Source organism: Anolis carolinensis, chromosome 4, assembly GCF_035594765.1.
Source record: "Anolis carolinensis isolate JA03-04 chromosome 4, rAnoCar3.1.pri, whole genome shotgun sequence".
Lineage (NCBI taxonomy): Eukaryota > Metazoa > Chordata > Lepidosauria > Squamata > Dactyloidae > Anolis > Anolis carolinensis.
In genome coordinates this window covers 27,827,702-27,852,461 of record NC_085844.1, presented here as the reverse complement: position 1 = coordinate 27,852,461, position 24,760 = coordinate 27,827,702, and the positions used below count along the sequence as shown (strand labels likewise).

Here is a 24,760-nt window from a genome sequence, read left to right as displayed (position 1 = left end):
CTGCCTTGATATTCTGGGTCATATGACTGTGTGGAAGGGCCCTAGGACTCATGGAGTTACAGTAAAGCAACATCTGCAAGGACTCACATGCACCATCCATGGTTTAAGTATAGAAGTTTTAGATCTGGAGTTTTGTTAAAGCCTGGATAATAGCCTTTTGTTTTTATTTTTTTAAAATACAGTTCTTGAGAAGAAGTCTGCTATCTATCTGCTGTTCCAGGGATACAAACCAAATACCATAAATGGGAAGAGGATTAGGAGTTCTGTGTGGAATCAGATTAGCAATAAGTCCCTGGTCAGTATGTACTTTTTCTTGTCCTCCTCTCCCATTCTTGTATCACGTTTCTGACTTTTTGCCTGCTCTCCACAATGGCACAACACCACAATGTAGAACACCCAGCTCAGATCTATGGGCGTCTGTCTTCTCTCTCTGTCTTCCTGCTCTAAAACATTTTACAGCCATAACAAACAGAGAGGTTAGTTGTTAAGAAGTTGCCCTGAGGAGAGTAATATAGAGACAAAGAAAAGCTATTAACTCCTGTTAGAAGCAATTTCTCTGTCTTTCCTAGCAGTACTGGCACAGTTTTTGTGAAGCAAACTGACATGACTGTGCTGATTATTTGACAGGGGAGTCCAAGTTCATTAGAAGGAGACTTTTTCGGAAAAGAAAATTACTACTAGCTCCTCAACACAAGACTTAGGGGAGGAGAAGGGTGGAAGGATGCCTTTCATTCTACAGAAAACAGTTATGTATATGAGAAAGACCCAAAGGCAGACATTAAAGCTGTATATCTGAATATGAATGGAAGCAACAGTAGATACAGTCATACTTGAAGGAAACATGCATGACATTAAACTGGTGAATATAAATAATAGGTGGTTCTACAGATGCAGGCAACATTGTCCCTAACATATACATGATACACCTCCCCACACAGGATGGGGTTTGAACAAAGGGTATTAGATATGATATTGATCAGTTGCTTAAGGCTATATCCCATTGAGCTCTACGCGGCTCATTTATGAGTGAAAACATTTTTTACTTATTGGCACAGATCTGTTTCTTTTTTATATGAGAAACAATCTTGAGTAGCTTGCAGTTGATGACCACTTAGTAATTTCAAGAGATAATATATAGACAGATGGACAGATAGATATCGATATCCTCTTTTTTCTCAGCCCAGAATTCAAGGCAGGCAGATCTTCAATAACATGTTTGCAGATGTTTAGCGAACCAGATACAATATAAATGAATTTCCCAAAGATAACATCCCAGTGTGGTAACAATTTTTTTTAAAGGCAACATATCTTTCCCTTCTCCTATTGTTGGCCATTTCTGAGTGAATATATACAGTATATAGAATACAGAAAAAATTTCAATATTCACCCAATGCCAATTGTTTTCACCTACAACTTGTTATCTAAGGGAAGTGTTGTTTTGTATTAGATCCATTTTTTTTGTATTTAAACTGTATGATGTCCAACATTTTTGTAAAAAAAAGAGGAAAAACAAACAATGATGTACAGACTGTCCCTGAGTTACAAATATCCTACTTACATCTGACTCATAGTTAAGATCAGGGGTGAAACAACATGAAGTGAGAGAAATCTACCCCTTGGAAGGGAAATTCACTTCCAAAACAGTTCTCACAGGGAAAATGTGTCTCAACTGAAGCTTTAGCACCAATCCTTGCTTCCACAACAAGACAGTTTTCAAAATCTAATTTTCACAGGGACAAATAGTGAGGTGAAATCTTCTGAACAGGGGTACAGACAGCAAAGCAAACACCACAGGAGTGTCAACCCCGATGCTATCCAAAGCCTATAGAAAGATGGTTGGAGTTACACTTAAAAATGTACCTGTTCTGACTTGAATACAAATTCAACTTACAAAGTTATCTTATTTGTAACTTGGGGATTTCCTTTATAATTGTTAATGGCAGGATCCAATGGAATAGTTCTGCTGGATTCCTCTCCTTGGACAGCCCTGCTTTTCTTCTTTTGCAGCCTCCCCCCCCCCCCCCCCCCAAATCTCTTACAAAGTTCTCTACAGCAGGTTTTTAGCACCTCAGGTGGATGCAACAGGGAAGAGGGGGATGTCCCTATTCTGGTGCTACTGCATATCTTTGGGTCTTGGCCAATGATAACATCATTCGGAAAGCTTATGACCTAACATCTATGTTAAAACTCAGCCAGTCTATGCTTGTTCAATACCTTGGAAATCTTGGGACATACCACTGATATTCTATGGAAATTTATTAGAATAAAAATGTAGCCAATTAATGTGGGATATAAGGATCTTTGGCTCTGTCTTACAACATGGTCGCATGTAATCATGTCTTGTAATCCCTAACCCAATCAAGAGTTATGAGGAAGCATGTCACTCTCCTGGGAACTATGACTGGAATCCTGTTGTTACATGAGACTAGCACATGCATTTTTTCCAGGGCCATGAAGGAGCAATGGGAAGCCAAAGCCTGGAATCACGTTGTTGAACTATGATTGTGCAAGATGGATTTACAGGATCACAACTCACTTTCTGGGTCATTGCAGAAGTTAAACCTCTTTACTGACCATGCAATGACCAAACTTGCCTTTTGAGCAATGTAGCTGCCCCAACCCAACACTGCTGTTGAAGAATGGGAATATCAGTGGAGATGTGTCCACCTATTCTTCCTGCAGCTGGAGAGGCTGCAAGGATAACATCTACAGATATCTCCTGGGGACCATGCCAGAGGACCCTGTGGATGCTTGTCAGAAAGCATTGATATCTAGGAAAATAGATGGATGCATTTCTGTTGGTCCCTATACTCTTCAATGACATAGACATGGCTATGTGAAGCGGGGCTCTGGAGCAGCAGAAGACAAAGTTATCCTACACATACATTCCACACATACATCTCCTGAAGCAGGACCCTAGACTAAATATTTTAGTTCTGAAAGGCCTCTTTCTTTACTACCTTAAAAAGTCATTGATGCGGCACCTATTATCTTTTAGTACACACTACACCAATGCAGGTAAGCCAGTTATGACCCATGTCATAATTTGGAGGGTTTTTTTTCTTTTTCTTCTTGAAGAGCCAGTATGGCAAGCAGTGAGTTCCTTAGGTCAAGGAAGCTCACAACAAAACATGTACAGTATGAATGTACTTTTTAACTTAAAACATAACAGACTGAAAGTTCATTGGAAATTATTATGCAACAAGAAAGAGATGAGATGTGGCTATAAAAATAGTTTCTCAGGAATCTGAAAGATACAAGATGACCTTTAAAAAGCAGCGTAACCAAATTTTTTGTTTAAATAATAATTTTATAAGGATAAATAAAGTGTTCCAAAGAACCAAAATAGTGTTGTGACAGCTCCAAATGCACTATTACGCCAGAAGCTGAATCCAACAGTTCGTGTTGCTTCGGCTTCTAGGGAACAATTTAAACTCAATATGGGTCAGGTCTGATATATGTATTCCTGAGTTGCTCCTTAGTTACCATAGTAACAAATACTCTTTTAAAACCTTAATTAGATAGATGCAAGAAAGGCTATGGCAGAAGAATGATTTGTCCCTGCTTATGCAGAGATCAGAATAATGGTTAAATTTGACTGTTTGCAACAGCTGGTTCCTTCTAGGTTGCAGTAGCTGGAACAACTACAGAGAACTTCTTACGCCATTGTGAATCACAATCCTCAGATCTCTGAATTGCTGCTGTATTGAGAAACAGGCCACAACTTGTAGGAACACAGCTGTTCTTCTACTCTCTTCTAGGTCCTGCCAGTCTCATTGGAAGCAAGCGCAAACCATTTAGCCTGATGAGAAAAACCTGCCCTCCCCATCTTAAAAGTGTGTTTAAATCACTAACCAAAGAAAGTTCTACAGATACTAGACTACTGATATGTGTGTGTGTGTGTGTGTGTGTGTGTGTGTGTGTGTGTGTGAGAGAGAGAGAGAGAGAGAGAGAGAGAGAGAGAGAGAGAGAGAGAGAGAGAAAGTATATTTCTCTGTAACTCAAAGGCTGTTGCTAGGTGAAGTGACCGTCTGTGATGTCACTGGGAGTGAAAAGTGATGCGTGTGAAGGGAAGGGAGGAAAGACCCATACAAAAAGCCATCTTGCCATGGAGACATTGAGAGGTAGGCTCTCTAAGATCTGGAGAAGGGAGAATGGGAGGGAAGGGAGGGAGGGATGGAAAAAAGGGGAAGAGGTATGAGGGAAGGGAAAGAGAAGAGACAAAAGCAGGTGGCAACAGCCCCTCCAATACCTAGGCAACATTGGGTATATACACTAGTGACCAATAAATGGATCTCAGAATAATAATGTGAATTGATATAGAAAAATAGCACATAAACCAACAAAGCCAACTCCTAGTCATTCATTCAAAATGCCCATTATGAAATCTTCTCGCAATAGCCTTAAAGTTTCACCTATTAACCTAAACCACTGACACCTCATAGTCAGCATGGATGCTTTCAGACTTTCTAAGACCTTTGAATAGTATGTATAGAATCCACATCCACAATTTATCTGGTTTCAAGTATCCCTTGGACAGAGACAGAAGGAGAGTTAGAATCAGGTTTTTATATAAATAAATTCCAATCATTATTCTCAAGTGAAAATCATAAGTTGAAAGATTAATTTAAAAATCCAAAATAAGCAGAAAGTCTAATCAAAAAGCCAAAATAAATGTGTTATAGTAAACAAAAGTAGTCAACAAATTTTTCAATCTGAAAATAGACGTATTTCCTCTTGAAACAAATTTTTAAATGGCCAGTGCAAGAAAATAGTCCCGAGAAAGTAGAATATCAATAACTGCTACTTTTCTTGGTCAAATATTGTACAAAAAACCCTCCACACATATATATTAGTATATACATTTATTTGGAATATACAGTCATGCTTAGAATGTAACTAAGTCATTACAGGAGCATAACATGGAAGAGAAATTGTGAGGTCATACAAATTCTATGTTAAAGCAATCCTTACTTACACCAGTTGATATTATCTTTTATTCCTTAAGTATAACTATTTGCATACCAAAGTGACTACTCAATTATTTTGTATCCTAATTTGGAATTTTCCTGATTTACTTTACCTTTTATAAAATGGTGAAATGATTTTCAGTGGGTCTATTAAGCCCATACCAATCTAATTTTTGGGAAAAGGTGCCTTAAAAAATGATGAATTTGGCTGGATCATTCTCAGGTTACGGAAAGGCATATTATAAAGGGATAATGCTTGCTATTTGTTTGCCTGTAATAATAAATACCTTCAAGCAGCAATTTAGGACAGGAGCTTATAAAATGCTTCAATATCCTTTTGCTTCATACAGCTGCTAGGAATCCCCTGCCAGATGAATAGATTTGACATTAAACTCATTTTTGGGCGGTTGCATTTACCTAAAATTCTCCCTGTCTGTCCCATAGTCGTGTGTGTTGTGTGCATTGTGTGTGCGTTTACAAACACGATCATTGGGTTCTGCTCTAGAAAAATCAGATCTGTTCTCTGACTTCGGCTCTGAAGCCAGATGGACACATGAGCCATAAAGATGCCTCTGCTACCTAGCTGCTAGTTATACCATCTTTCCAAGAGTGCATTAGTAAGATTTTATAGCTATGGAAATCATCAACATGACCTCAAACTGAGAGTACTGCTAAGCCACATATCAGTTCACCAACAATAATCTTACATATTGAGAACATAGGACACTCGGTGCATCCCGCAGCTTTATGCTGCCTGAAAAGTTATGAATATTAGAACAATACATTTTTTCACAATTATGACATTTAATGACATGCTAATGTGATAATCTTTTCTAGTTCTTGAAAACATCTAAAAGACCGATATTTTACACAGACAATTTTGCTGAATAGCACAAGTTTGTAAGTGAAAATTTATTTTTGAGAAAAAGATATCTCCCCAATAGAGAAAAATAAACACATTTCTGAAGGCTGTGAGTGTTTATTTTTATAACAACAAAAGAAAATTCATTTAGAAAGAGTTATTAATATTGCCCAGCTAGACTAGGTAAACTAGAGAGTTAGCGTGAAGCAATAAATGAAAATCTAACACATTTAAAATTAAAACAAAGGAAATAATAAAGATATGGCATGTCATTTCATGAAATACATGTACTTGTTAGTAACAAAGATAAGTGCCCTTATATTACTATAATATGGATATTTCTGGCAAAAAGTCATGACCTTTAAATACCCAGAAGGACAGACATGGTCCACTCACATAACAGTCTGCTTTAAAGAAATGTTAATGACTTGGTCCCATTTCCAAAATACACCTTCCTTCTCTAGAAGAATCCAGGACCCTTTCTATCTATCACTGAACTTATCCATACAACATGCTAATAGTAACGTATGACCCAAGACATGTTACAGGTATCACAGAAATAACTATAAGTTTAATTCTGTTTATCTGGAATTAATGCATCCTCAATTCAGACAGGATCCTCTATGTGGGAATATATAGAAACATCAACAGTATGTAGGCGGCAGCTGCCTGTACTGAGGAAAACAATCTGAGGAGCTAAAAATAATAGTAAGAGCACTGTTTATTTACATGGCCTTTAATGGAGCAGTTCGGGCTGATTTTCTACAAAAGGAAGCACTCCACTGACATAGTATGCAATCCCAAGGGAGAGCAAGGCGATGACAAAGATCAAGAGCAGCACTCGCCAGAAGCCAAGGTCCTCCACAAACTCTTGCCATGTCGTTCGGAAGCTGGAGAGAACTCCTTCACCTTGCTGCAGATTGGGATTGAGAAGGGAATGGCTCTCCATTGCACTATCAAAGGAACACAGACATGAATTACATTAAGCGGAAAATGCAAATGAACAGAGGTCATTAATGATGACCCAGTTGTGCCAAGTACCTGAAAAGGGAAACCTATCTAGGTTGGTATTTGGGCACAGAAAATCCGGGTTCAAATGATCACACCTCTTAATGACACACTTGGGTTTGTCTCAATTATAGGAGTCTTGCAAAATTTCCCATAGAAAACAGACAAGTGACAGAAAAGCTTAAGAAGAACTGCATGATTGTGATATTTAGAGAAGATAATTGTAGTATCTCATGCATTTGTAACTTCCCTTAGGAATGCAGTTGGACATTTCTGTCCAAATTGGAATATCCATTTTTAGTCAAGTGGACTTTACACATTTAAATAATTACCACAGTGAAATAATTGAGAGTAAGAACAATGATATACAGGTTTAAACAAAACTAAGTTCAGATAAAGAGAAAAAAAGAAAGACTTGGCATTTCATTCAAACAGATGGAACCAACCAAACCTCTGCAGGATGTTCTATTTTAAACAGTGCAGGATGCAAAACTGGCTGGTATCATATGATGGTGAGTTATTCAAAATGGTACCAAAGGAAGAACAGAGTGAAGGACTGGTGGATAGGGTTGTTACACCTACGGGCACTGAATTATCGCGTTTTTCCAGGCAGGAAGATAAATCTTGGAAGAAGACTGTAGGAGGAGATTACAATTTGATTTTTGCTTCAAAGCCTGGTCTCCCCTATTCCCAGCTTGTGTTGGGGCTCATTAGTTCAGACTTAAAGGGGCCATATCACTTGGACAGAAATTAGTGTATAGGGAAGAGAGAAAATGAGTGCATGGATCTGGGCCAATTATGTCTTTTGAAGCAATAAAGGAAGTGGAATGCAAGCATCACAACTCTTGTTGTTTCAGAAGCTGTGGCAGCAATGGGTCTTGTTCTAGGAAGAAATGCTCTCTGAGGGCTGGCAGTGAATCTCCACAAGTTCCACTAGAGGTATAGAGTCTAGTATAAAGTCCCTCTGTATTCTACCGATAAGGTCGTATGAGATGGGAAGAACAGTAAGGCCGCAACTGCTACAACTGTTGAATACGTTGCCAGCAACATAGCCACAAAAAAGTTTCTACCCTTCTAGCTCTGCGCTGCCATATGGCCTCATTCATTGGGCTGTCCCCTGATTGCCCTCATTCCCATTCACATAATCAGCTCAGCCCAGAAGCAATTCTGGCATCCCCTCAATCGCTGCATGCCTGGACCTGCTAACTTCATAAGGTAATATCCTTAGTTTTGGCTGTGAAACCCTAGGGTCTGGGATCCTGCTAACTTGGCCACCCTACCCATGGACAAAAATAGAAATATGTGCTCCCTGAAAGTGATACTGTTCCACCAAAATGTTTAAACAGACACACTTGCTTTAGCTTTATTTAGCATTTAGCCAAAATGCTGGAAAGGGGAGGGTTCCAAAGGGTAGAATGTTTCCTCTGTTCTTTCTTTTTGTTGCTCTGCATGGACTGAGGGCAAACCTAAAAGGAACCTATCATAGGGTCACCTTGCCTAGATCAATGGTGGTTTGTCTTTGTCTTCTTCTTGCTAGAGTATGACTTGCCTGAAGTCATCCATGACCTAGCATGGATTCAAATCTTGGTCTCCAGTGTCACAGTCCAGTGCTCAAACCACCACTGGCTTTCTGTGTGATACAGCTTGTTTGATGACTGGCTCATAGCTATAGGTACTCTATAGCTGCAGTTGTGTACTCAAGAAGAGTGCATTAAATGTGCCTAGTGTTTGACTGTCCACATAGTTTAAACTTCAGCTCCCAGAAACCTCAACAAGTTTGGTCAGTAGTCAGGGATTCTTGGAGCTGAAGTCTTAAAACATATGGAGAACCAAAAATTGACAATCAGTGGTCTACAATATATTACCAAAGCGAAGCACAGTCACCAACTGTCAGTAACATTCACCAGCAGAAAGCATCTGACTTTTGAAATAAAACTTTCCTTTAAAAAAAAAAAGGGAGAAAGCTATTCAGCATGTCATTGCAGGGCCAGTAATCTCATCCATCACATAGAGATGGGGAGGAGACTTTGTTTTTAAGGGATCCTTTGGTGCACACAAAGAATGTTTATTAATTAAGATTCAACCAGTTAATCTATAACTGCTATAGAGGTTAAATCAAGGTACAATGTAATCTAAGTGGAAAGGTGACATAGTTACTGAAAACAAAACCAGGCCTGTTTCTTTGAAAACAGAAAACACCTGGGTTATTTTCCATAACATCCAAATTAAATTCCCAATCCTAACATGGCATCAAGTGCTTGAATACTCACTATTTTGGAAGGACCTGGTAAATAACATAAATCCCAGATGTTATTTCTGTGGCTAAGAAAAACAAGATGCATTTTGGAGAGATGTTGCTACCAACACCGCAGTCAGTGGTTAGTTACAGGTCCCTCAAAGCCATGTAGAGAAGTAGAAGATATGCTCGGTACTAAAATACCTCCACATGACAATGAAAAGTATGGGAAAGGTAAGCCGCAACTGCTACAAGCTAAACCAGGGAAAGATTAGCAATCAATTTGATCAAAAGAGCAGGAGGGAAAAACATTAGGAAAGAAACCAAACTGGTAGCACTCTGCTTTCTAATAATTATGACTCTATCCAACCCCAAAGCAGTATACATGTATGGTCGGAGGCTTAGTGTTATTCAAAGTAAGGAAAAGCATATTGTCACAGGCATATTGGCCAGGAAACTGTTAGCTATTTGTAGCTGAATAAGGTATTTCACTTTGGCCAATGGGAGAGTTATACTAAAATTAAATTACATTTTAAAAGATCAACAAAAATACAAAATGTTTGCACATGCCATGTACACAATTAAATTCTAAGCCAAATAGTTGGAGACTGTATCAAAAGGCAGTAGTAGTTCACATCTCACACAGCATCAGCAAAAGAAATCATGCTTTTGAGGTGCATCTACACTGCAGAATTAATTCAGTTTGACAACACTTTAACTGCCTCGACTCAATGCCATAGAATCATGGGAGTAGTAGTTTCGTGATCCAAAACCACTATTTGACAGAAGGCTGAAGAGCTCATAAAATTACAACTTATATGATTCCATAACAATGGGCCATGGCAGTTAAAGCAGTGTCAAATGACATTATTTCTATAAACATAGATTCATCCTTGATATAATTTATTCTATTTGTGGTAAGATAATCTTGAACAAAATCAAGAAAAAACTAAGGGGGAAAAGTTTTTTTTATTTTCCAACTTATGCTCTTTGAGGGACAAGCAACAATAAATGTTTATCTCCTGCCTCAAACTTAAAGGGTAAATATTTTATGTCCAATGGTAAATATAAACTTTTTAATAAAAGCATTACATACAAGCATAAATATGTACAAACTTGGTAATGTACTGAAGTATAATACCTCATCATATATCATGCCACAATATAAACTACAAAGTTTAAGACTATTTTAATTGCTGGCAACAGCAGGGAAGGAGCAGCAGGCTCCAGCAGAGCTGACAAAGCCAAACCTTCCTTCCTTCTTACCCAATCTTATGAAAGCTCTACACAAATGGATGTCCAGATTGGACTGCTTATTCATCTAACCCAGCGCCCTATCTATTTCAAGCCTTCAAAGGTCTTATCATACTTTTATAGAAACATATCACCTTTAAAAATATATCACACTCCTCTAAATATCTGAATTTATTGTTGAGGAGAACAAGACAGAAAGTAGAATTGCACAGTTAACATTTGGGCCCCTGTGTAAACAGAAAGGCCTTTGGTGTAACCCGACATGACTCTTTCTTAGGTTCTTCTGGCATAATTACAGCATCCATTGTGACACATACAACGGACATAATGGAAACTTTATGACTGTCACATAAAACAGTGCCCAGAGACTTTGGATGCTGAAACTTCACATGAGCCTGGTTCTCAATGTGTTTGGTTTTATAGCTCTTAAAACTACAGTTGGGACAGAACGTTCCTCTGTACAAAACAACCACCAACAATCTAAATCCAACTATGAATTCCAACTAGAATATAGCTACTGCATAAATGAGAACTTGATAAAACAACATTTATGTAAGTTCCATTGATTTAGTGGATTAACTATAGCCAGAGCAAGCAATAGACTTAGGCCATAATCATTAACTGCACATAGAAAGCTAACACAGCATGGAGAAAGTTGGGCTCCCAAGCATCAATTTTTATATTTTCGTGATTTTTTTTTAATTGTGGGGGAATTTGAACAACTAAGCACCTTGTTGTGGTCAGTTCAGGACAGGCAAAAAAATTACTTCCTCGGTGAGGATTGTGGCTAGTTGCTGAAGCTCATAGATAGTCCAGCTTTTAAAGAACTCCTTCCTTTGAAAAATAAGCTCAAATGCTAAAGCCAAAACAGACAACCACAGACTATAATATTTTATGGAAACATGTCTCAAAAGAAACCATGACCTTTCTACTACGCAGCACAAGCACCAAATATGACGAGTCACTCAGCTATCTTGAACAAGGAAAATAAAACCAACACTGGGGAAAAAAGATTATATTTCTGGCAATACCTTTCACTTTCAGCTGTCTGCATAGTTTCCAGCTTTGAATGAGCTCCTCTGTTGAATCCTTTGACTTCTTGTTCTTCCAGAGATTCCAGCAAGCGAATCACATCTTTATTGACCCCTCTTCGTTTTGCCAAAACAAGAGGAGTTGCACCTTGGTGGTTGCTGTAGAAAATAAAGATATTTTTTTAAAAAATAGAGTCCATGAACTCTTTCTACTTCAAACAAAGGCAATTACTCCCTGTATGAAAAATTCAGTACACAGGCTACTTTTCAGAAGGACCACAATCACTATTATGTTATCAGTTAGACTTATGCTGACTGTGTTAACAAGGCTGTTAATTGGTGCCTGACAAGTGATGAAATATTAATCTGTTACATTAATAGCATCTTATGACATAGCTAGTCGACATGGCTCCCTCTTGAAGTCCGGCACTTTGATCTACAGTTTCCTAGGTCTAGTTCCTATGGCTTAATGGGGCTGGAATATGTCAGCATCATCTTCCTTGTGGTTCAAGCAAAAGAGTACACAAACTCCCAAGAACAGCACTGGCAATTTTCAGGACTCTGCAGAAAAGTCTTTCTAGATTTGTCAACTGGAGCATTTTAAAGGCATTTTTAAAAAAGATAAAATTAATTAATTAAGATTAAACAGTATAACAAATACCTTGTAATTGCATTTCAAAATCATGAAAATATAAGCCATGTCCTATATAACTATTGTTAATGTTCCTGTTTTGTTGCTCTTCTTTTTGGAGACAAATTTCCAGCCACACAGAACTGATTTCTGGAGCCATATACACTGAATCTGAGCATTTGAACTAATCCTCAACTAGCCTATCATGGTAAGTAGCATTAGTATTGTTTAATATTTTATTTTGTTATTAATTTTAGTAAAATTCTTCAGTTTTCTTGTTAAATGAAAGCTCCTCTTTATTTATATTATTTATTTTAATAATTCTATTTTCCCTGAATTGGATGCCAACAAATGATAGGAGAAAAAATAATGCAGAGGCACTTAACTTATTTTAAAATACAGAATGCTACATATTATATCACACTGAGGCTGTATTGTTATCTTTTCCACTTTGCTTTTGTTATCTAATGTTCAGATTGGAGAGTCCCAATATCCAACATATGTTCACAACAGTAACAGTGCTGATAACTCTTCACAATTTTCTACTGAATTATCAAGGGCATAATTATCCCAGTTAATTGTGATGGTCTCAGTAGAATTCATACGAAATATAGATTAACTTCATATGACTTGCCATTTTCTAAATCTCTTAGCCACCACAATCATATACTATAAACTCATATTCAAAAGAAAAATAGAGAAGACAAGTTTATCATTGCTCATTTAAGGCTGGTTACCAGTTTTAAACCATTAGGATGCGTGAGCATATGGTACAGACAAGAAACTGTTCCATGAGGATTGTTAATTGTGTTTGTCAAACAGCTATTTATTCAGTACACTAAGTGCTTTTGTCTGGGCACTGGCACATGACAGATGTTGAGAGCTTGGTGGAGTGAATATACAATATTTCAGAGAAAGATTGAGTCAGAGACTGGGGGCAGGTGGGGTGAACACTAGAAAAATAGTGTTTTCGCACAGAAATTGAAAAGAAACAATGGACTCAAGTAACATATGTGTGCATACATAAAACATAAAAAGATGTTATTCTGTGACATCTTCCTTCTTTAATTAGCAATTGAGATCAGCATCAGAAAAATGCCAGACACCAAGGCTGCATCAAGCTAGTAAGTGCCAGCTTACAGGTACCATGTGGCAGAATCTGGAAATGCTATCTGACTGCTGGCTTTCCAGATGATCCATAGCAGCATAAAATATGGCCACTCACAATGTACTCTTATGATGCATGAAGAGAACCAGGAACAAGCAGTGCTTGTCCAGAAACAATCCCTATGATCTTAGAGAAGCACAACACTGCGTGTGTCACAGTAACTGATGTGAGAAAGCCATTGCATGAAACTGTTCCAGCTTGCTCAAGTGAGAAAAGGAAATATGTAGACAAATGCTGAAGGAGCTGCCTGTTTTGTTTTGTTTGATAATCTCCAGCTGAGTGCAAACCCAGCAAATTTCATGCTTGTTTTTTTTTGTTGATTTTCTTTTGCAGTTCCGAAGAAGAAAGTGGAATGGTTTTAACTTCTTTCATCAACTACTAGAGATTACCAGGCAAAAAGTAGCCATTCAAAATTTAAAACACAGATTCAAGACTGGCATTCCCATGCATTTTGTATCAGTCAACATGCCCATCTGTATTTTATAAGTGTTTTTATGAATGTCTGATGTAATTTAATAACTTTTTAATTGATTCACAATGTATTGTACAATTTTATATATGTGTTTTATTGTAAGCCGCCCTGAGTCTCCTATTGGGTGAGAAGGGCGGGATATAAATATTGTAATAAATAAAATAAAACTTACCAAATATCTATTTTGAGTCCATTGGAGACCAGGAACTGAATGGTATCCACATGCCCACACAGGTGAAGGGCTGTGTTACCTTGGTAGTCGGTAGCCAGAAGATCAGCACCAAATTTGTGTAACAGCTGACTGATGTCTACGTTTCCTCGAGCCGCTGCTAAGTGGAGCCCTGTTCGCCCTCGGCTGTCACGAATATTTGGATCAAAGCCACTCTCCAGGAGTCTCTTGGAATAATTAAAGTCTCCATCAATGCAAGCTTGCAGCAAAGGTACGCTTGTCTGGGAAGAATCATTTACAAACACATAGGACATGACTGCTGGGATCCAGAAAATGTTGTAAGCCTATAGGTGAAAATGAAATGACAAAAATGGTGAGCTATGAAGAACAGAAGCTCTCTTTTGAATGTTTTCAAACAGCTTGACTGGGAAATGTACCACCTCCAGCACTAAACAAGGGTTGGTTGGATGGCTATTAGGGATCTTTAAATCTGGCACTGACATATACACTAACATATAGGAAACACTGCATGAACTCCAAGCACAAAGTAGCTGCACACAATAACATCCTGCGGAAACTTACTGGCAGTGCATGGGGTGCAGACCCACAATTAATAAGAACATCAGCCTTGGCTTTGTCTTTCTCAAGTGTTGAATATGCCTGTCCTGTCTGGCACAAGTCTGCCCATGGGAAGCAGGTGAACATAGCACTGAATGAAACATGTAGAATAATCACAGGATGCCTTAAACCTACACCTGTTGATAAACTCTATAAGCTAGCTGGCATTGCCCCCCTGATGTGCGATGGGAAGTTGCTGCTAACTGCGAGAGAAATAAGGTCGAACATTGTGAAAGCCATCCACTGCATGACTATCAGCCTCCTCCCAGTAGCCTCAAATCAAGGAAAAGCTTCATGAGAACCACCACTCCTCTTGCTATTCCCCCAGCAACAGCAAGAGTATCCCCCTGGGCAGCTAAACCAGGCAATTCCAACTGGATGGCTGCCCATGAGGGTCTTCCTCCAGGGGCAAACCAAGAATGGGCAACTTGGAAGTCCCTAAACAGACTCAGAAGTGGAGCGGGCAGATCAAAAGACGACTTGGCAAGATGGCAGTATCTGGAGGAATCCTCCACCTTGTGGGACTGTGGAGTTGAACAAACAACTCCACATCTGTATGCTTGCCCACAATGCCCTGCTTTATGCATGGAGGAGGAGTTGTTCAAAGCTACGGACAATGCGGTTGCTGTTGCCCGCTTTTGGTCTAAAACTATTTAGCTATTTGTGATTCCTTTATTTTATCGCTTTTAAACTTATTTATTATGCAATGCTTTTGACACGAGATAAATAAATCTGTGCACTTGCAAGATTAGTTTATCCTTCAGCTCCCATCCAACTATACAATTCTACAACTCTGGCAATGTCAGTAGAACATGCAACTGTTTTGTGAACAAAAAAAGGTCCAAAGCTTGAACACGATTTGACCATATTGGTGATTCACATGGTAGTATGGAATTGGTAGTCCAAAAAAGAAAGTTCAAGTATGTGGAAAAGCTGTATCATGAGAATGAGCTCTAAAAAGCCATATTGTGCATACAGGCAATGCTCTCTGAAGCTGTATTAATCAAAGCCCTTTCTTTCATTTCTATTTTGTTGATTCAAGGACTTGTAAGTCTCTCACTTTTAAAGGTTGATTCAAGTCACTACAATGACTGTCAGACAGTTAACAAATCCTTGCTAAGAACAGAGTGCCCTGATCTCTGGATCTTAATTTCAGAATGTAAAGGGGGCACAGATTGCATGGGAGAAAAAGCAAGAGCAAAGAAAGAGACAAAAATGTATACACTAGGCTGTTTCAAGGTAACAGGTATAGTAACACAGATCAGACATTCTTATACTTGCTATAAATAAAACAACTCTTAATGGGATTACATTTCTCATTTATCTGCTCCTTATTTAACTTTGAACTTCAGCACTCAGGCTATGGCAACTAGTCACTCAGCAAAAGATCATCCTTTCCACATGTATCAGTTTCCCATCAGATTTGCTAGAAGAATTTCTACCACCTCGTTTATTCTATGTTTTTATTTACATAAGATGTTTGATTCAAGGCAATCCAGCAAGTGGCCAACACAGAGACATGGAAGCAAAAGCAAACTTCTAAGGATTGAGAGTACGTAACGCTTTTTCGTTTTCACAGATAATTATATGGGAGTCTACTTAATGCTCAAGCAGGAGCAGTGCAAATTGGCCTGCATCAAAAGGTGACCTGAAGTGATCAATAGGCAAGGAAAAGGAGCAGTGGTGAAAAATACAGTTTGAAGTTAAGAATGCTGTTTGAAACTTTATAAGTAATAAAGTTCTACGGTTGAGCACAGATTCAAGCCCTGATCTCCTGAACTGCTAATCAAACTCTCAAAGTATTATATCATGCGGGCTCTCAAGACAAAGGTATGTAAAGGAAATGAAGGTCATGATAGGGTGAACTCATCAACTTTTTTGGTGTGCTAATTCTAAAAGTACACAGGATAAGATCAGAGGCCTATCTGACCTACCATTCTGTTTGCACAACAGTGGCCAAGGAAATCCCTTTGGGAAGCCCACATGGGTGGACAATGTTTCCTCCCACTCATGTTCTCCAGCAATAGGTAAGAAGGAGCAGTTCATGACTAGCAAGCTATTGATAGCCTAATCCTCCATGAATTCAACTAATCCCCTTCTAAAGCAGTCCAATCTAGTGGTCACCATTACATCATGCAGCAGCAAATTCCTATATTGTTTAACTATGTGCTATGTGAAGAAAGGGGGAGGTTGGACTTACTACAAAACCCATAGGAGTTGTAATGTGAAACATATACAGGGCACCAGCTTCCCTGCACTGTCATACAATTAAGAGCTGCAACCTTGTGATAGGTTCACCTTAAGGTCACCATTAAGTTGGAAATAATTGAAGGCATACATCAAATTAAAGCAAAGCTAAAACTTTTGAAATTATTTCAATTAATTGTGTTTTTGTTAGGATCATACTATTTGGCTATTTTATATTTTAAAAGTTTACATTAGACCATTCATCCCTTGAAATTCATAAAAATAAATCATTTCTTTAGAACATTGGAAACAAATATATATAAAAGAAACAACCACTGAACAGAGTACACCATCAAACTCAACGTGTTATAAACTCCCTTCTCCATTCAAATACTACTTCTGTAGAGAAATGCATGGCCTAAGTTAGCTACATTTTTCCAGTCTCCTTTGACAATAAAAACACATTTTGTAGAAAAGCTCCACAAGACTCATAGTCTACCAGTGCCCTCTAGAGTAAGAACTTGCTTATTTTAGTTATACATGACAGAACAAAAAGAAATTAAAAGAGGCATCAGAAGAGAAACCAGCCTTGCAACCTGCCTTCATGCTCACCTTAATATGCAGTTAGGTTTGGAGAGCTGAAGGGCTCACTGTTCACATACAAAAGAAAACAGGCTTTCTGGGTTACTTATCCCAAAAATGAAACAGCAAAGCTCTGGTTTCAGAAGCCCTTGCTAAGTCAGGCTGCACCTACACTATAGAATTGACACGACTTTCACTGCAATAGCTCAATGCTGCAACATAATGCGAGTTGTAGTTAGATGAGGCACCAGCACTATTTGGCAGAAAAGGCTAAAGACTCTAACTCTCATGATTCCATAACATAAAGCAAAAGCAGTCAAAGTGGTGTCAAACTAATTCCCTCACTTTCCCGACTCACAGATGTTAATGGATCAGTTCTGCAAACCCCCCCCCCCCCCCCCACCACCACCACCACCACCACCACCTTGAGAACTCTGATTTGGTTTGCAGCAAATTAGAATTATAGAGTACTTTAAATTTTGCTTACATTACAGATGACAGTTTATATAGTCTTACCTTCAGTAACCACACAACTTATTCACTCGGCTGTTAAAATTGTTCTAATCAAGTATTTGGCAGTCTAGTACAAATCTGTAAGAAAATTGAGGAGTTATATTACACAAACATTTCAATATCGAGTTAATTGGATATTGCAATTAAACTTAATTTGAGAAGAACATGAGAATGAGATGTACTTTAACTGCTACCCTGCTGAAACAAAGACATGATCAATATTTAGTATTTTCAAATATAATTGTATTAAAAATCTGATTCAATTTGAAGACTAAGATGGGCTCCAAAGAACAAGGAGTCCTACAAATATTGTTAGCAGAGCAAGTGGCAATTTGCAGTTCAATTACATCTGAAGAGCTTCATGGTGTCCACAGTTTCTTTAAACTGAAGTGGGTTTTTTTAAAGAATGACTTTAGATCTAGTTGAGAAATCCTGTAGACACAATGGAGGACAAGCTGATTGTGCATTCTTCCTTCTACATTCCACTATGGCTCCCTTCCTAAGCCTGGCACAATGGCATGATCAAAGGATGTGGGCAGATTGTTCGCCACTTTGAGAAAAAGATAACTATGCAAATCTAAATGCCTATGTTTTTCTATGATATGTTCTCAATGTATAATTTTTCTTTTCAAGGTGTTCTAAGCGAAATTTTGGTTTTGACATTTTTGAGCTAATTACTTAATCCTGCACTTGATTTTGATAGCTGTTTATACACTTATGGCTTAGTTATGGGGATTATATTAAAAGTCTTAGTCCTTCCCTTCCAATGCTCAATATATAGATAATTCATACAAAAAAGATAAATCCAGTTTGCTTTCTCAGTTAAAAATATGTTAAAGCTTTCTCAGTTAAAAATACATTTACACTTTGGGATCAAGGCATTAGTAAATAGGATGTTGGTCTTACCTGTGGCACATCTGTTTCTAGCAGATAAGGGACAAACCTCTTGCAGATTTGGTTTGCTCCTGCTGCATCCTCCAGATAGGCAGAAAAAAGGAAAAACCTTCCAGCCCCAAGTGGAGAAGTAAGTCCTAGAACTTCAACACATTTTAACACTTTAAGATGGGGCAAGCAGTTTGTCTCTTATCTGCTGGAAATATACGCAAAACAAGTAAGAACCAATGTTCCTTTTGCAGATAAGGGAAGAACATCTTGCAATTGGAATTGGTTACCTGGTTGGGGTGGGTGGTGCTGTCATTCTAATGGATGAGGATTTATCTACTTGTTAATAGTATCCTCCTACCAAAATCAGCTTTGACAGAATCAAAGCTGTCAAGTTTATAGTGTTTGATGAATGTGGAAGATAACTTCTATATGGCAGGGCTGCAGATTTATGTCAATGGCATGTTAGTAGTCAAGTCGCCATGCTCCTGTTGGATTGCACTACAACATCCCTCTGGGGCAAGAGGGAGCAATTCCATAACCTCATGCCCAGAGGCAATGCAGAGCCTGATCCATCTGCTTGAGGTGAAAGTGGAGATCTTCTTGCCTTTGGAGGGCTGGAAGGAGAGGAACATCAGATGATTGGAAATTACTTCTTCTCTTCTGGTAGATTTGGATGGTTTTGTGCTCATCCAAGGCATGTTACATCTTTTCCATCACTTTTGATGATTGTGAGCAGAAGGATGGAAGGAGCTGCACTCACTGGAAAGTGGTGTTGACCTTGGCAACAAAGGTTGGGTTTAACTGTAGCATTACTGAATCAAATCTGTGTGCTGAGAATACTCTTAATTCTGTCAATGCCTTTATGACAATGGGAAGGCTCCAGGATAGGAAGTGGTACACTGTAGGTAGACAAAGTTGATTAGGCTTTTGAGGAAACCACACACATAGGGATATAAGATCTTTAGTGCTTGGATGGGAGGCTACATTCAGAGGCTTCATAGTATTCATAGTTATTTAGCATGTTTTGCTTAAAATCCAGGTGTGCAGGTGTAGCCAGTAGAAGTTCCTGTATTAGTCTAGTGTCGCTGAGGGCAATCACTTTCTGGCTTGTCTTAGTTAAAAGTAGAGAAGCCCTGGCCAAGATGAAGGTAGATTTCCTGACGTACCTTCTTGTCCTGAGCCATATCAGCTCGGAAAGTGTTGGATGACTGTCAGGACACCTGTATACAGGTCTGTGTAGGAACAGGTTGCAGATATCTGCACTGTTATAATTCCTGTTGCAGAATCCTAAATCCTGATGCAGAATGTGGGTTCCTCAAACCACATTAAATGACTTTTCTCTTGTTTAACCAGATCAGGCAATGTGTATTTTGTGGCTATCCACAGGATGATCCAAACTCACATCGACCTAAATAGTCAGTGTAGATGGGGCCTAATTCCTGCCCTTCATCCTCCACTAGGACACTTTAGATGTCTTCTTGGGTCATATGGTTGATATTTCAATAATGGGCACGTCACCTTTGACCCATGCAGCTTTGCTTGAAACAGAGCCAGATCAACTACTACATCTTCCAGGCTGTAAAGGATCTTGTGTGCCCAACAGGTTCTCAAATGTCATCAGAGCTGAAGCTGCAAGTACTGTGTACATAGGACCGGGAATTGCACTGCGAGACTTATAGTATCCATCTACACATCAGTCTTGGGTTTCTTGGGCTGCTGGAGCCCAAAAACCCGAGACAGCCCCCCCCCTCCCAAAAAAGCGTAAAAAGGGAAAATAACTTACCTGGCCACAATTACTCTGCTGTCGGAGCTTTCCTGGCGTGTCATTTCTACATGCCAGGAGAGCTCCGGCACCAGAGTAATGGCGGCCGGGTAACTTATTTTTCTTTTTAAAGGCTTTTCTGGGGGGGGGGGGGGGGGTTGTGTCCCGATACCCGCTAGATAGTCTAGCAGGGCATCTGGACACACACACCCCAGGAAAGCACAGATGTTGGGGGGAGGTATCTGGACTGTAATCTGGGAGAAACTGCATTTAAGAAACGCGATTCCTCCCATGTTAAAGGCCTGTCTGGAACCACCTGCAGTTGTGATGGTTTCCTGGCCAAAACCAGGCTGCTAGATTTGACTGGGTTCACTAAAAAGGGTTCATCTCCATCGCTGTGTTTGTTCACCTCCACAACCCTAGGCCTGGTTCAGGCTGAACAGAGACCATCTGGTATAGAGTGATTTCCTCCCACTTGCCTGTTCCCATGCTCCTTGTCTTCTCCAATACTGATTCCTGTGATCTTGCTGCTAATGGAAGGCAAGAGATCTGGAAAGGGGAGAGTCAGTGGAAAATATCTCCCCAGTCCTTGGAAACCTTTGCCATGCTGCACTTCCCTTCATGCTTTCAAATAAGAAAGAAAAATAGAGATGGAAAAAGTGGGGCGGGGGGAGAGCCAAGTAGGGTGGAAGGATTTGGAACTAGAAGGAAACACTTTTTTAAAAAAAAAAATTAAAATTAGGAGGGACGAAGTAAGATAAATGAAGGGAAAGTCAATGATTTTGGGTTTTTTGGAAAATAAGGGCTGTAACAGTTATCAAAATGAGATCAATGCTGATCATATTCTATCTAAGCAAGGGACAAAGAAAGGTCTTTCTGAGTTGCTGTGAGTTTTCCAGGCTGCATGGCCATGTTTCAGAGGCATTCCCTCCTGACTTTCCACTCACATCTATAGCAGGCATCCTCAGGATGAGAGGCCTGTTGGAAACCACGAAAGTGGGATTTATATATATGTGGAAGGTCCAGGTTGGAAAAAAGAACTTTTGCCTGTTTGCGGGAAGTGTGAATGGTGCAATTGGCCACCTTGACTAGCACTGCATAGCCTTGCAGCTTCAAAGCCTGCCTGCTTCCTGCCTGTGGGAATCCTCTGTTGGGAGGTGTTAGCTGGCCCTGATTGTTTCCTGTCTTGAATTCTCCTGGTGTTTTTTTTAGTGTTGCTCTTTATTTATTTATTTACAGTATTTATATTCCGCCCTTCTCACCCCGAAGGGGACTCAGGGTGGATCACATTGCACACATATAAGGCAAACATTCAATGCCATAACATAGAACAGAGACAGAGACAGACACGGGCTAGCCTTGAACTCATGACCTCTTGGTCAGAGTGATTTGTTGCAGCTGGCTGCTAACCAGTCTGCACCACAGCCTGGCCTATTGTCCTGATTCTAGAGATTTTAAATACTGGTAGCCATTAGCCAGATTTTGTTCAGGATAAAGGTCTTTCTTTTTCCTGCCTATCCAAAGAAAGTGGAAGGAGCAAGCTGAATTTGCAAGAGTTTTGCCTTTTATTTGCTGGAAAACGTTTTAATTCTAGAAGTGAACCTGCCTTATCTCCTCTTTGTCTCAACTAGCAATATTGCTGGATTTTAACAGCAACAACAGGAAGGTTTTTAAAACATTTTTTTTTCAAAAGAACTGGGCCATGGAATGCTGTATGGTGTTAGGAATGTTTTTTAGCAATTGTTTTAACTTACTCATTTTAATAAGATTTTAACTGAACTGTATTAATAATTGTGATATTTAAGGTTAATATGTATATTTTGTAGGTTCAAAATGTTTTAAAAACCTTCCTGTTGTTACCGTTAAAATCTAGCAAGCCAGAAAACTAGGCAAGTGAAGTTTATATATCTGTGGAATGTCCAGGGTGGGTGAAAGATCTCTCGTTCGCTTGAAGCAGTCTGACATGGTAGTTGTTAGAGTGGTTCAGTATTTCTGTGTTCTTACCATACATCAAGGGAACCACTGACTGCATAGGGAAGCTGATGAAGAAACATAACCTACAAACGATCTATAGACCCACTAAGGAAGTCCAACAAATACTACGTTCAGCAAAGGACAAAGGGATCCTCTCACCTCTGCAGGAGTCTACTGTATACCATGTAGCTGTGGACAAATCCACACAGGGACCACCAAACGCAGCATTGCCCAAACACAAATCAAGGAACATGAAAGGCACTGCAGACTAATTCAGCCTGATAAGTCAGCTATAGCAAAGCACCTGATGAACCAAACTGGACACAGCATATTATTTGAGAACACAGAAATGCTGGATCTCTCTGACAACTACCATGTCAGACTACACAAAGAAGCCATTGAATTCCACAAGCATTTGGACAATTTCAACAGAAAGGAGGAAATCATGAAAATGAACAAAATCTGGCTACCAGTATTAAAAAAACTCTAAAATCAGGACAGTAAATAAAGAGCAACATCCAAAAAGCAGGGAATACCAGACAAGAATCAATCAGGGCTAGCTTTTTCCCCGTGTCAGGAGCGACTTGAGATACTGGAAGGAAATCCATCAGAGAATTAAAAAAATTACAAATAAGGATTAAATTGAAACCTAAATTCTTTCTTTTGGGGATGCTAGACATAGAAAAAGAAAAGAACAAGGAAATACTATTCAATTATATGGTAACAGTGGCAGTGATAGTCTATGCCAAACTGTAGAGAGACAAAGAGGTACCAGCAATAGATCAATGGATTGCAAAAATAATGAACATTGTAAATACGGACAGGCTAACATATTTGATATCAACTAATCATGGAAAACAAAAACAAAAAACCAAACAGATTGGCAACTATTCAAAGACTACTTAACAAACAAAATATGAAAATATTAATTTGAAGGAAAAAAGTAAGAGAATAGGAGAAAAATGTCTGTTCCCAAGTATTAGAGAAAAAGAAAAAGGATGCTAGAAGAAAAAGGATGAAATGTTTCAGGACTTTGTGAAATGTTTTTTCACACACAGCACCATGTAGTAGATGAAAGTCTAATTGGTTTTTTCTCTCTTTTTTCTTTCCTTCCTCTTTTTCTTTTGTTTTCTCATTCTTCTTTTCTGCTTATTGATCTTCTGTTTCTATTGTTTTTATACAACATTTATGGAAAATATTCTCTTTATTAAAAATATTTTTCAAAAAGAGAGAAACAAGTTGCTTCTCTTGTGAGAGAATTGACCGTCTGCAAAGATGTTGCCCAGGGGACGCCCGGATGTTTGATGTTTTACCATCCTTGTGGGATGCTTCTCTCATGTTCCTGCATGGGGAGATGATAGAGGGAGCTCATTCGCGCCCCCTGGATTCAAACTGTCAACCTTCAGGTCAGCAACCCAACCATCAGGCCAGCAGTCCTGCCAACACAAGGGTTTAACCCACTGTGTCACCGAGGGCCAGCTAACACCTCCCAACAAAGGATTTTCCCAGGCAGCAACCAGCCAGGCATTGAATCTGCACGGCCATAAGATGCTAATCAAGGTGGCTATCTGCAACATTCACACGTGCCTCAAGCAGACAAGAGTTTTGTTCTCCCACCCTGGACATTCCCCAGATAAATAAACCCCACGTGCCTAGTTTTCCAACAGATCCCTCAACCTCTAAGGATGCCTGTCATAGATGTGGGTGAAACGTCACGAGGGAATGCTTCTGGAACATGGCCATACAGTCCCGAGAACTCACAGCAACCCAACAAGCAGTTTCTAGGACAAGCCTGGGCCCTCCAGGTGTTTTGGACTTCAACTCCCACAATTCCTAACAGCCTAGCGGCTGTTAGGAATTGTGGGAGTTGAAGTCCAAAACACCTGGAGGGAAGGCCCAAGTTAGGCCATGCCTGAACAAGCGTGGGCCATCCAGGTGTTTTGGACTTCAACTCCCACAATTCCTAACAGCAGAGCGGCTGTTAGGAATTGTGGGAGTTGAAATCCAAAACACCTGGAGGGAGGGCCCAAGTGAGGCCATGTCTGGACAAAGGGCTTCACCCTCTCTGCCTGGTGGTTTCATTTTCTCAGCTTTCCCTCCGAAGTCTCGCCACAGAACAAAGGCCTCCTCGCTCTAATAAGCAGCCGACAGACAGGCCTGGCTGGGGACCCGCGGCCCTTTCCCAACCGAAGGTCCCCAGCCTTCCTGCCTTGGTCCCGCCCCAAAGCCGCATCCTTACAGCATGGGCAGCTCTCCTTCGTCGTCGTCTTCTGTGTAACGAGGGGTATCCGCATTCCCACCACTGACTCCTTTTAGGCCTTCATCCCTCCAGCTTGAAGCGCCAGGCAGAGCACAGCAACAACTTCCGTTCCCCCAAAGCACCCCGGTCCCTCACCTTCTCTTTTCCGTCCCTCCACTTCCGGTAGAAGGCAAAAGCA

The 24,760-nt window shown here is 39.6% G+C and overlaps 2 protein-coding genes and 1 long non-coding RNA gene across 4 annotated transcripts in view; 1 reads left to right on the top strand and 2 right to left on the bottom strand.

The window, feature by feature from the left end:
* Positions 1-24,760, bottom strand: part of pabpc1 (poly(A) binding protein cytoplasmic 1) — a 170,859-nt gene that overhangs the window by 64,134 nt on the left and 81,965 nt on the right. The gene's annotated exons all lie outside the window — the stretch shown is intronic.
* Positions 173-13,800, top strand: LOC134298814 (uncharacterized). Its single transcript, XR_010005905.1, has 3 exons — positions 173-295; positions 12,114-12,200; positions 13,494-13,800. It is a non-coding gene; the product is annotated as an uncharacterized LOC134298814 (long non-coding RNA).
* ankrd46 (ankyrin repeat domain 46) lies at positions 4,851-24,760 on the bottom strand. Of its 2 annotated transcripts, XM_008119475.2 has the most exons (6): positions 24,562-24,711; positions 18,608-18,738; positions 17,705-17,779; positions 13,805-14,145; positions 11,362-11,520; positions 4,851-6,785 (listed from the first exon to the last, which is right to left on the bottom strand). In XM_008119475.2, exons 4-6 carry the CDS (start codon positions 14,113-14,115, stop codon positions 6,569-6,571), a joined length of 687 nt encoding a protein of 228 aa, XP_008117682.1. In that variant the 5' UTR covers positions 14,116-14,145; positions 17,705-17,779; positions 18,608-18,738; positions 24,562-24,711; the 3' UTR covers positions 4,851-6,568. The 2 variants fall into 2 exon arrangements, with proteins under 2 accessions (XP_008117682.1, XP_003226648.1); XM_003226600.3 differs by lacking the exon at positions 18,608-18,738 and having other exon boundaries at positions 24,562-24,760.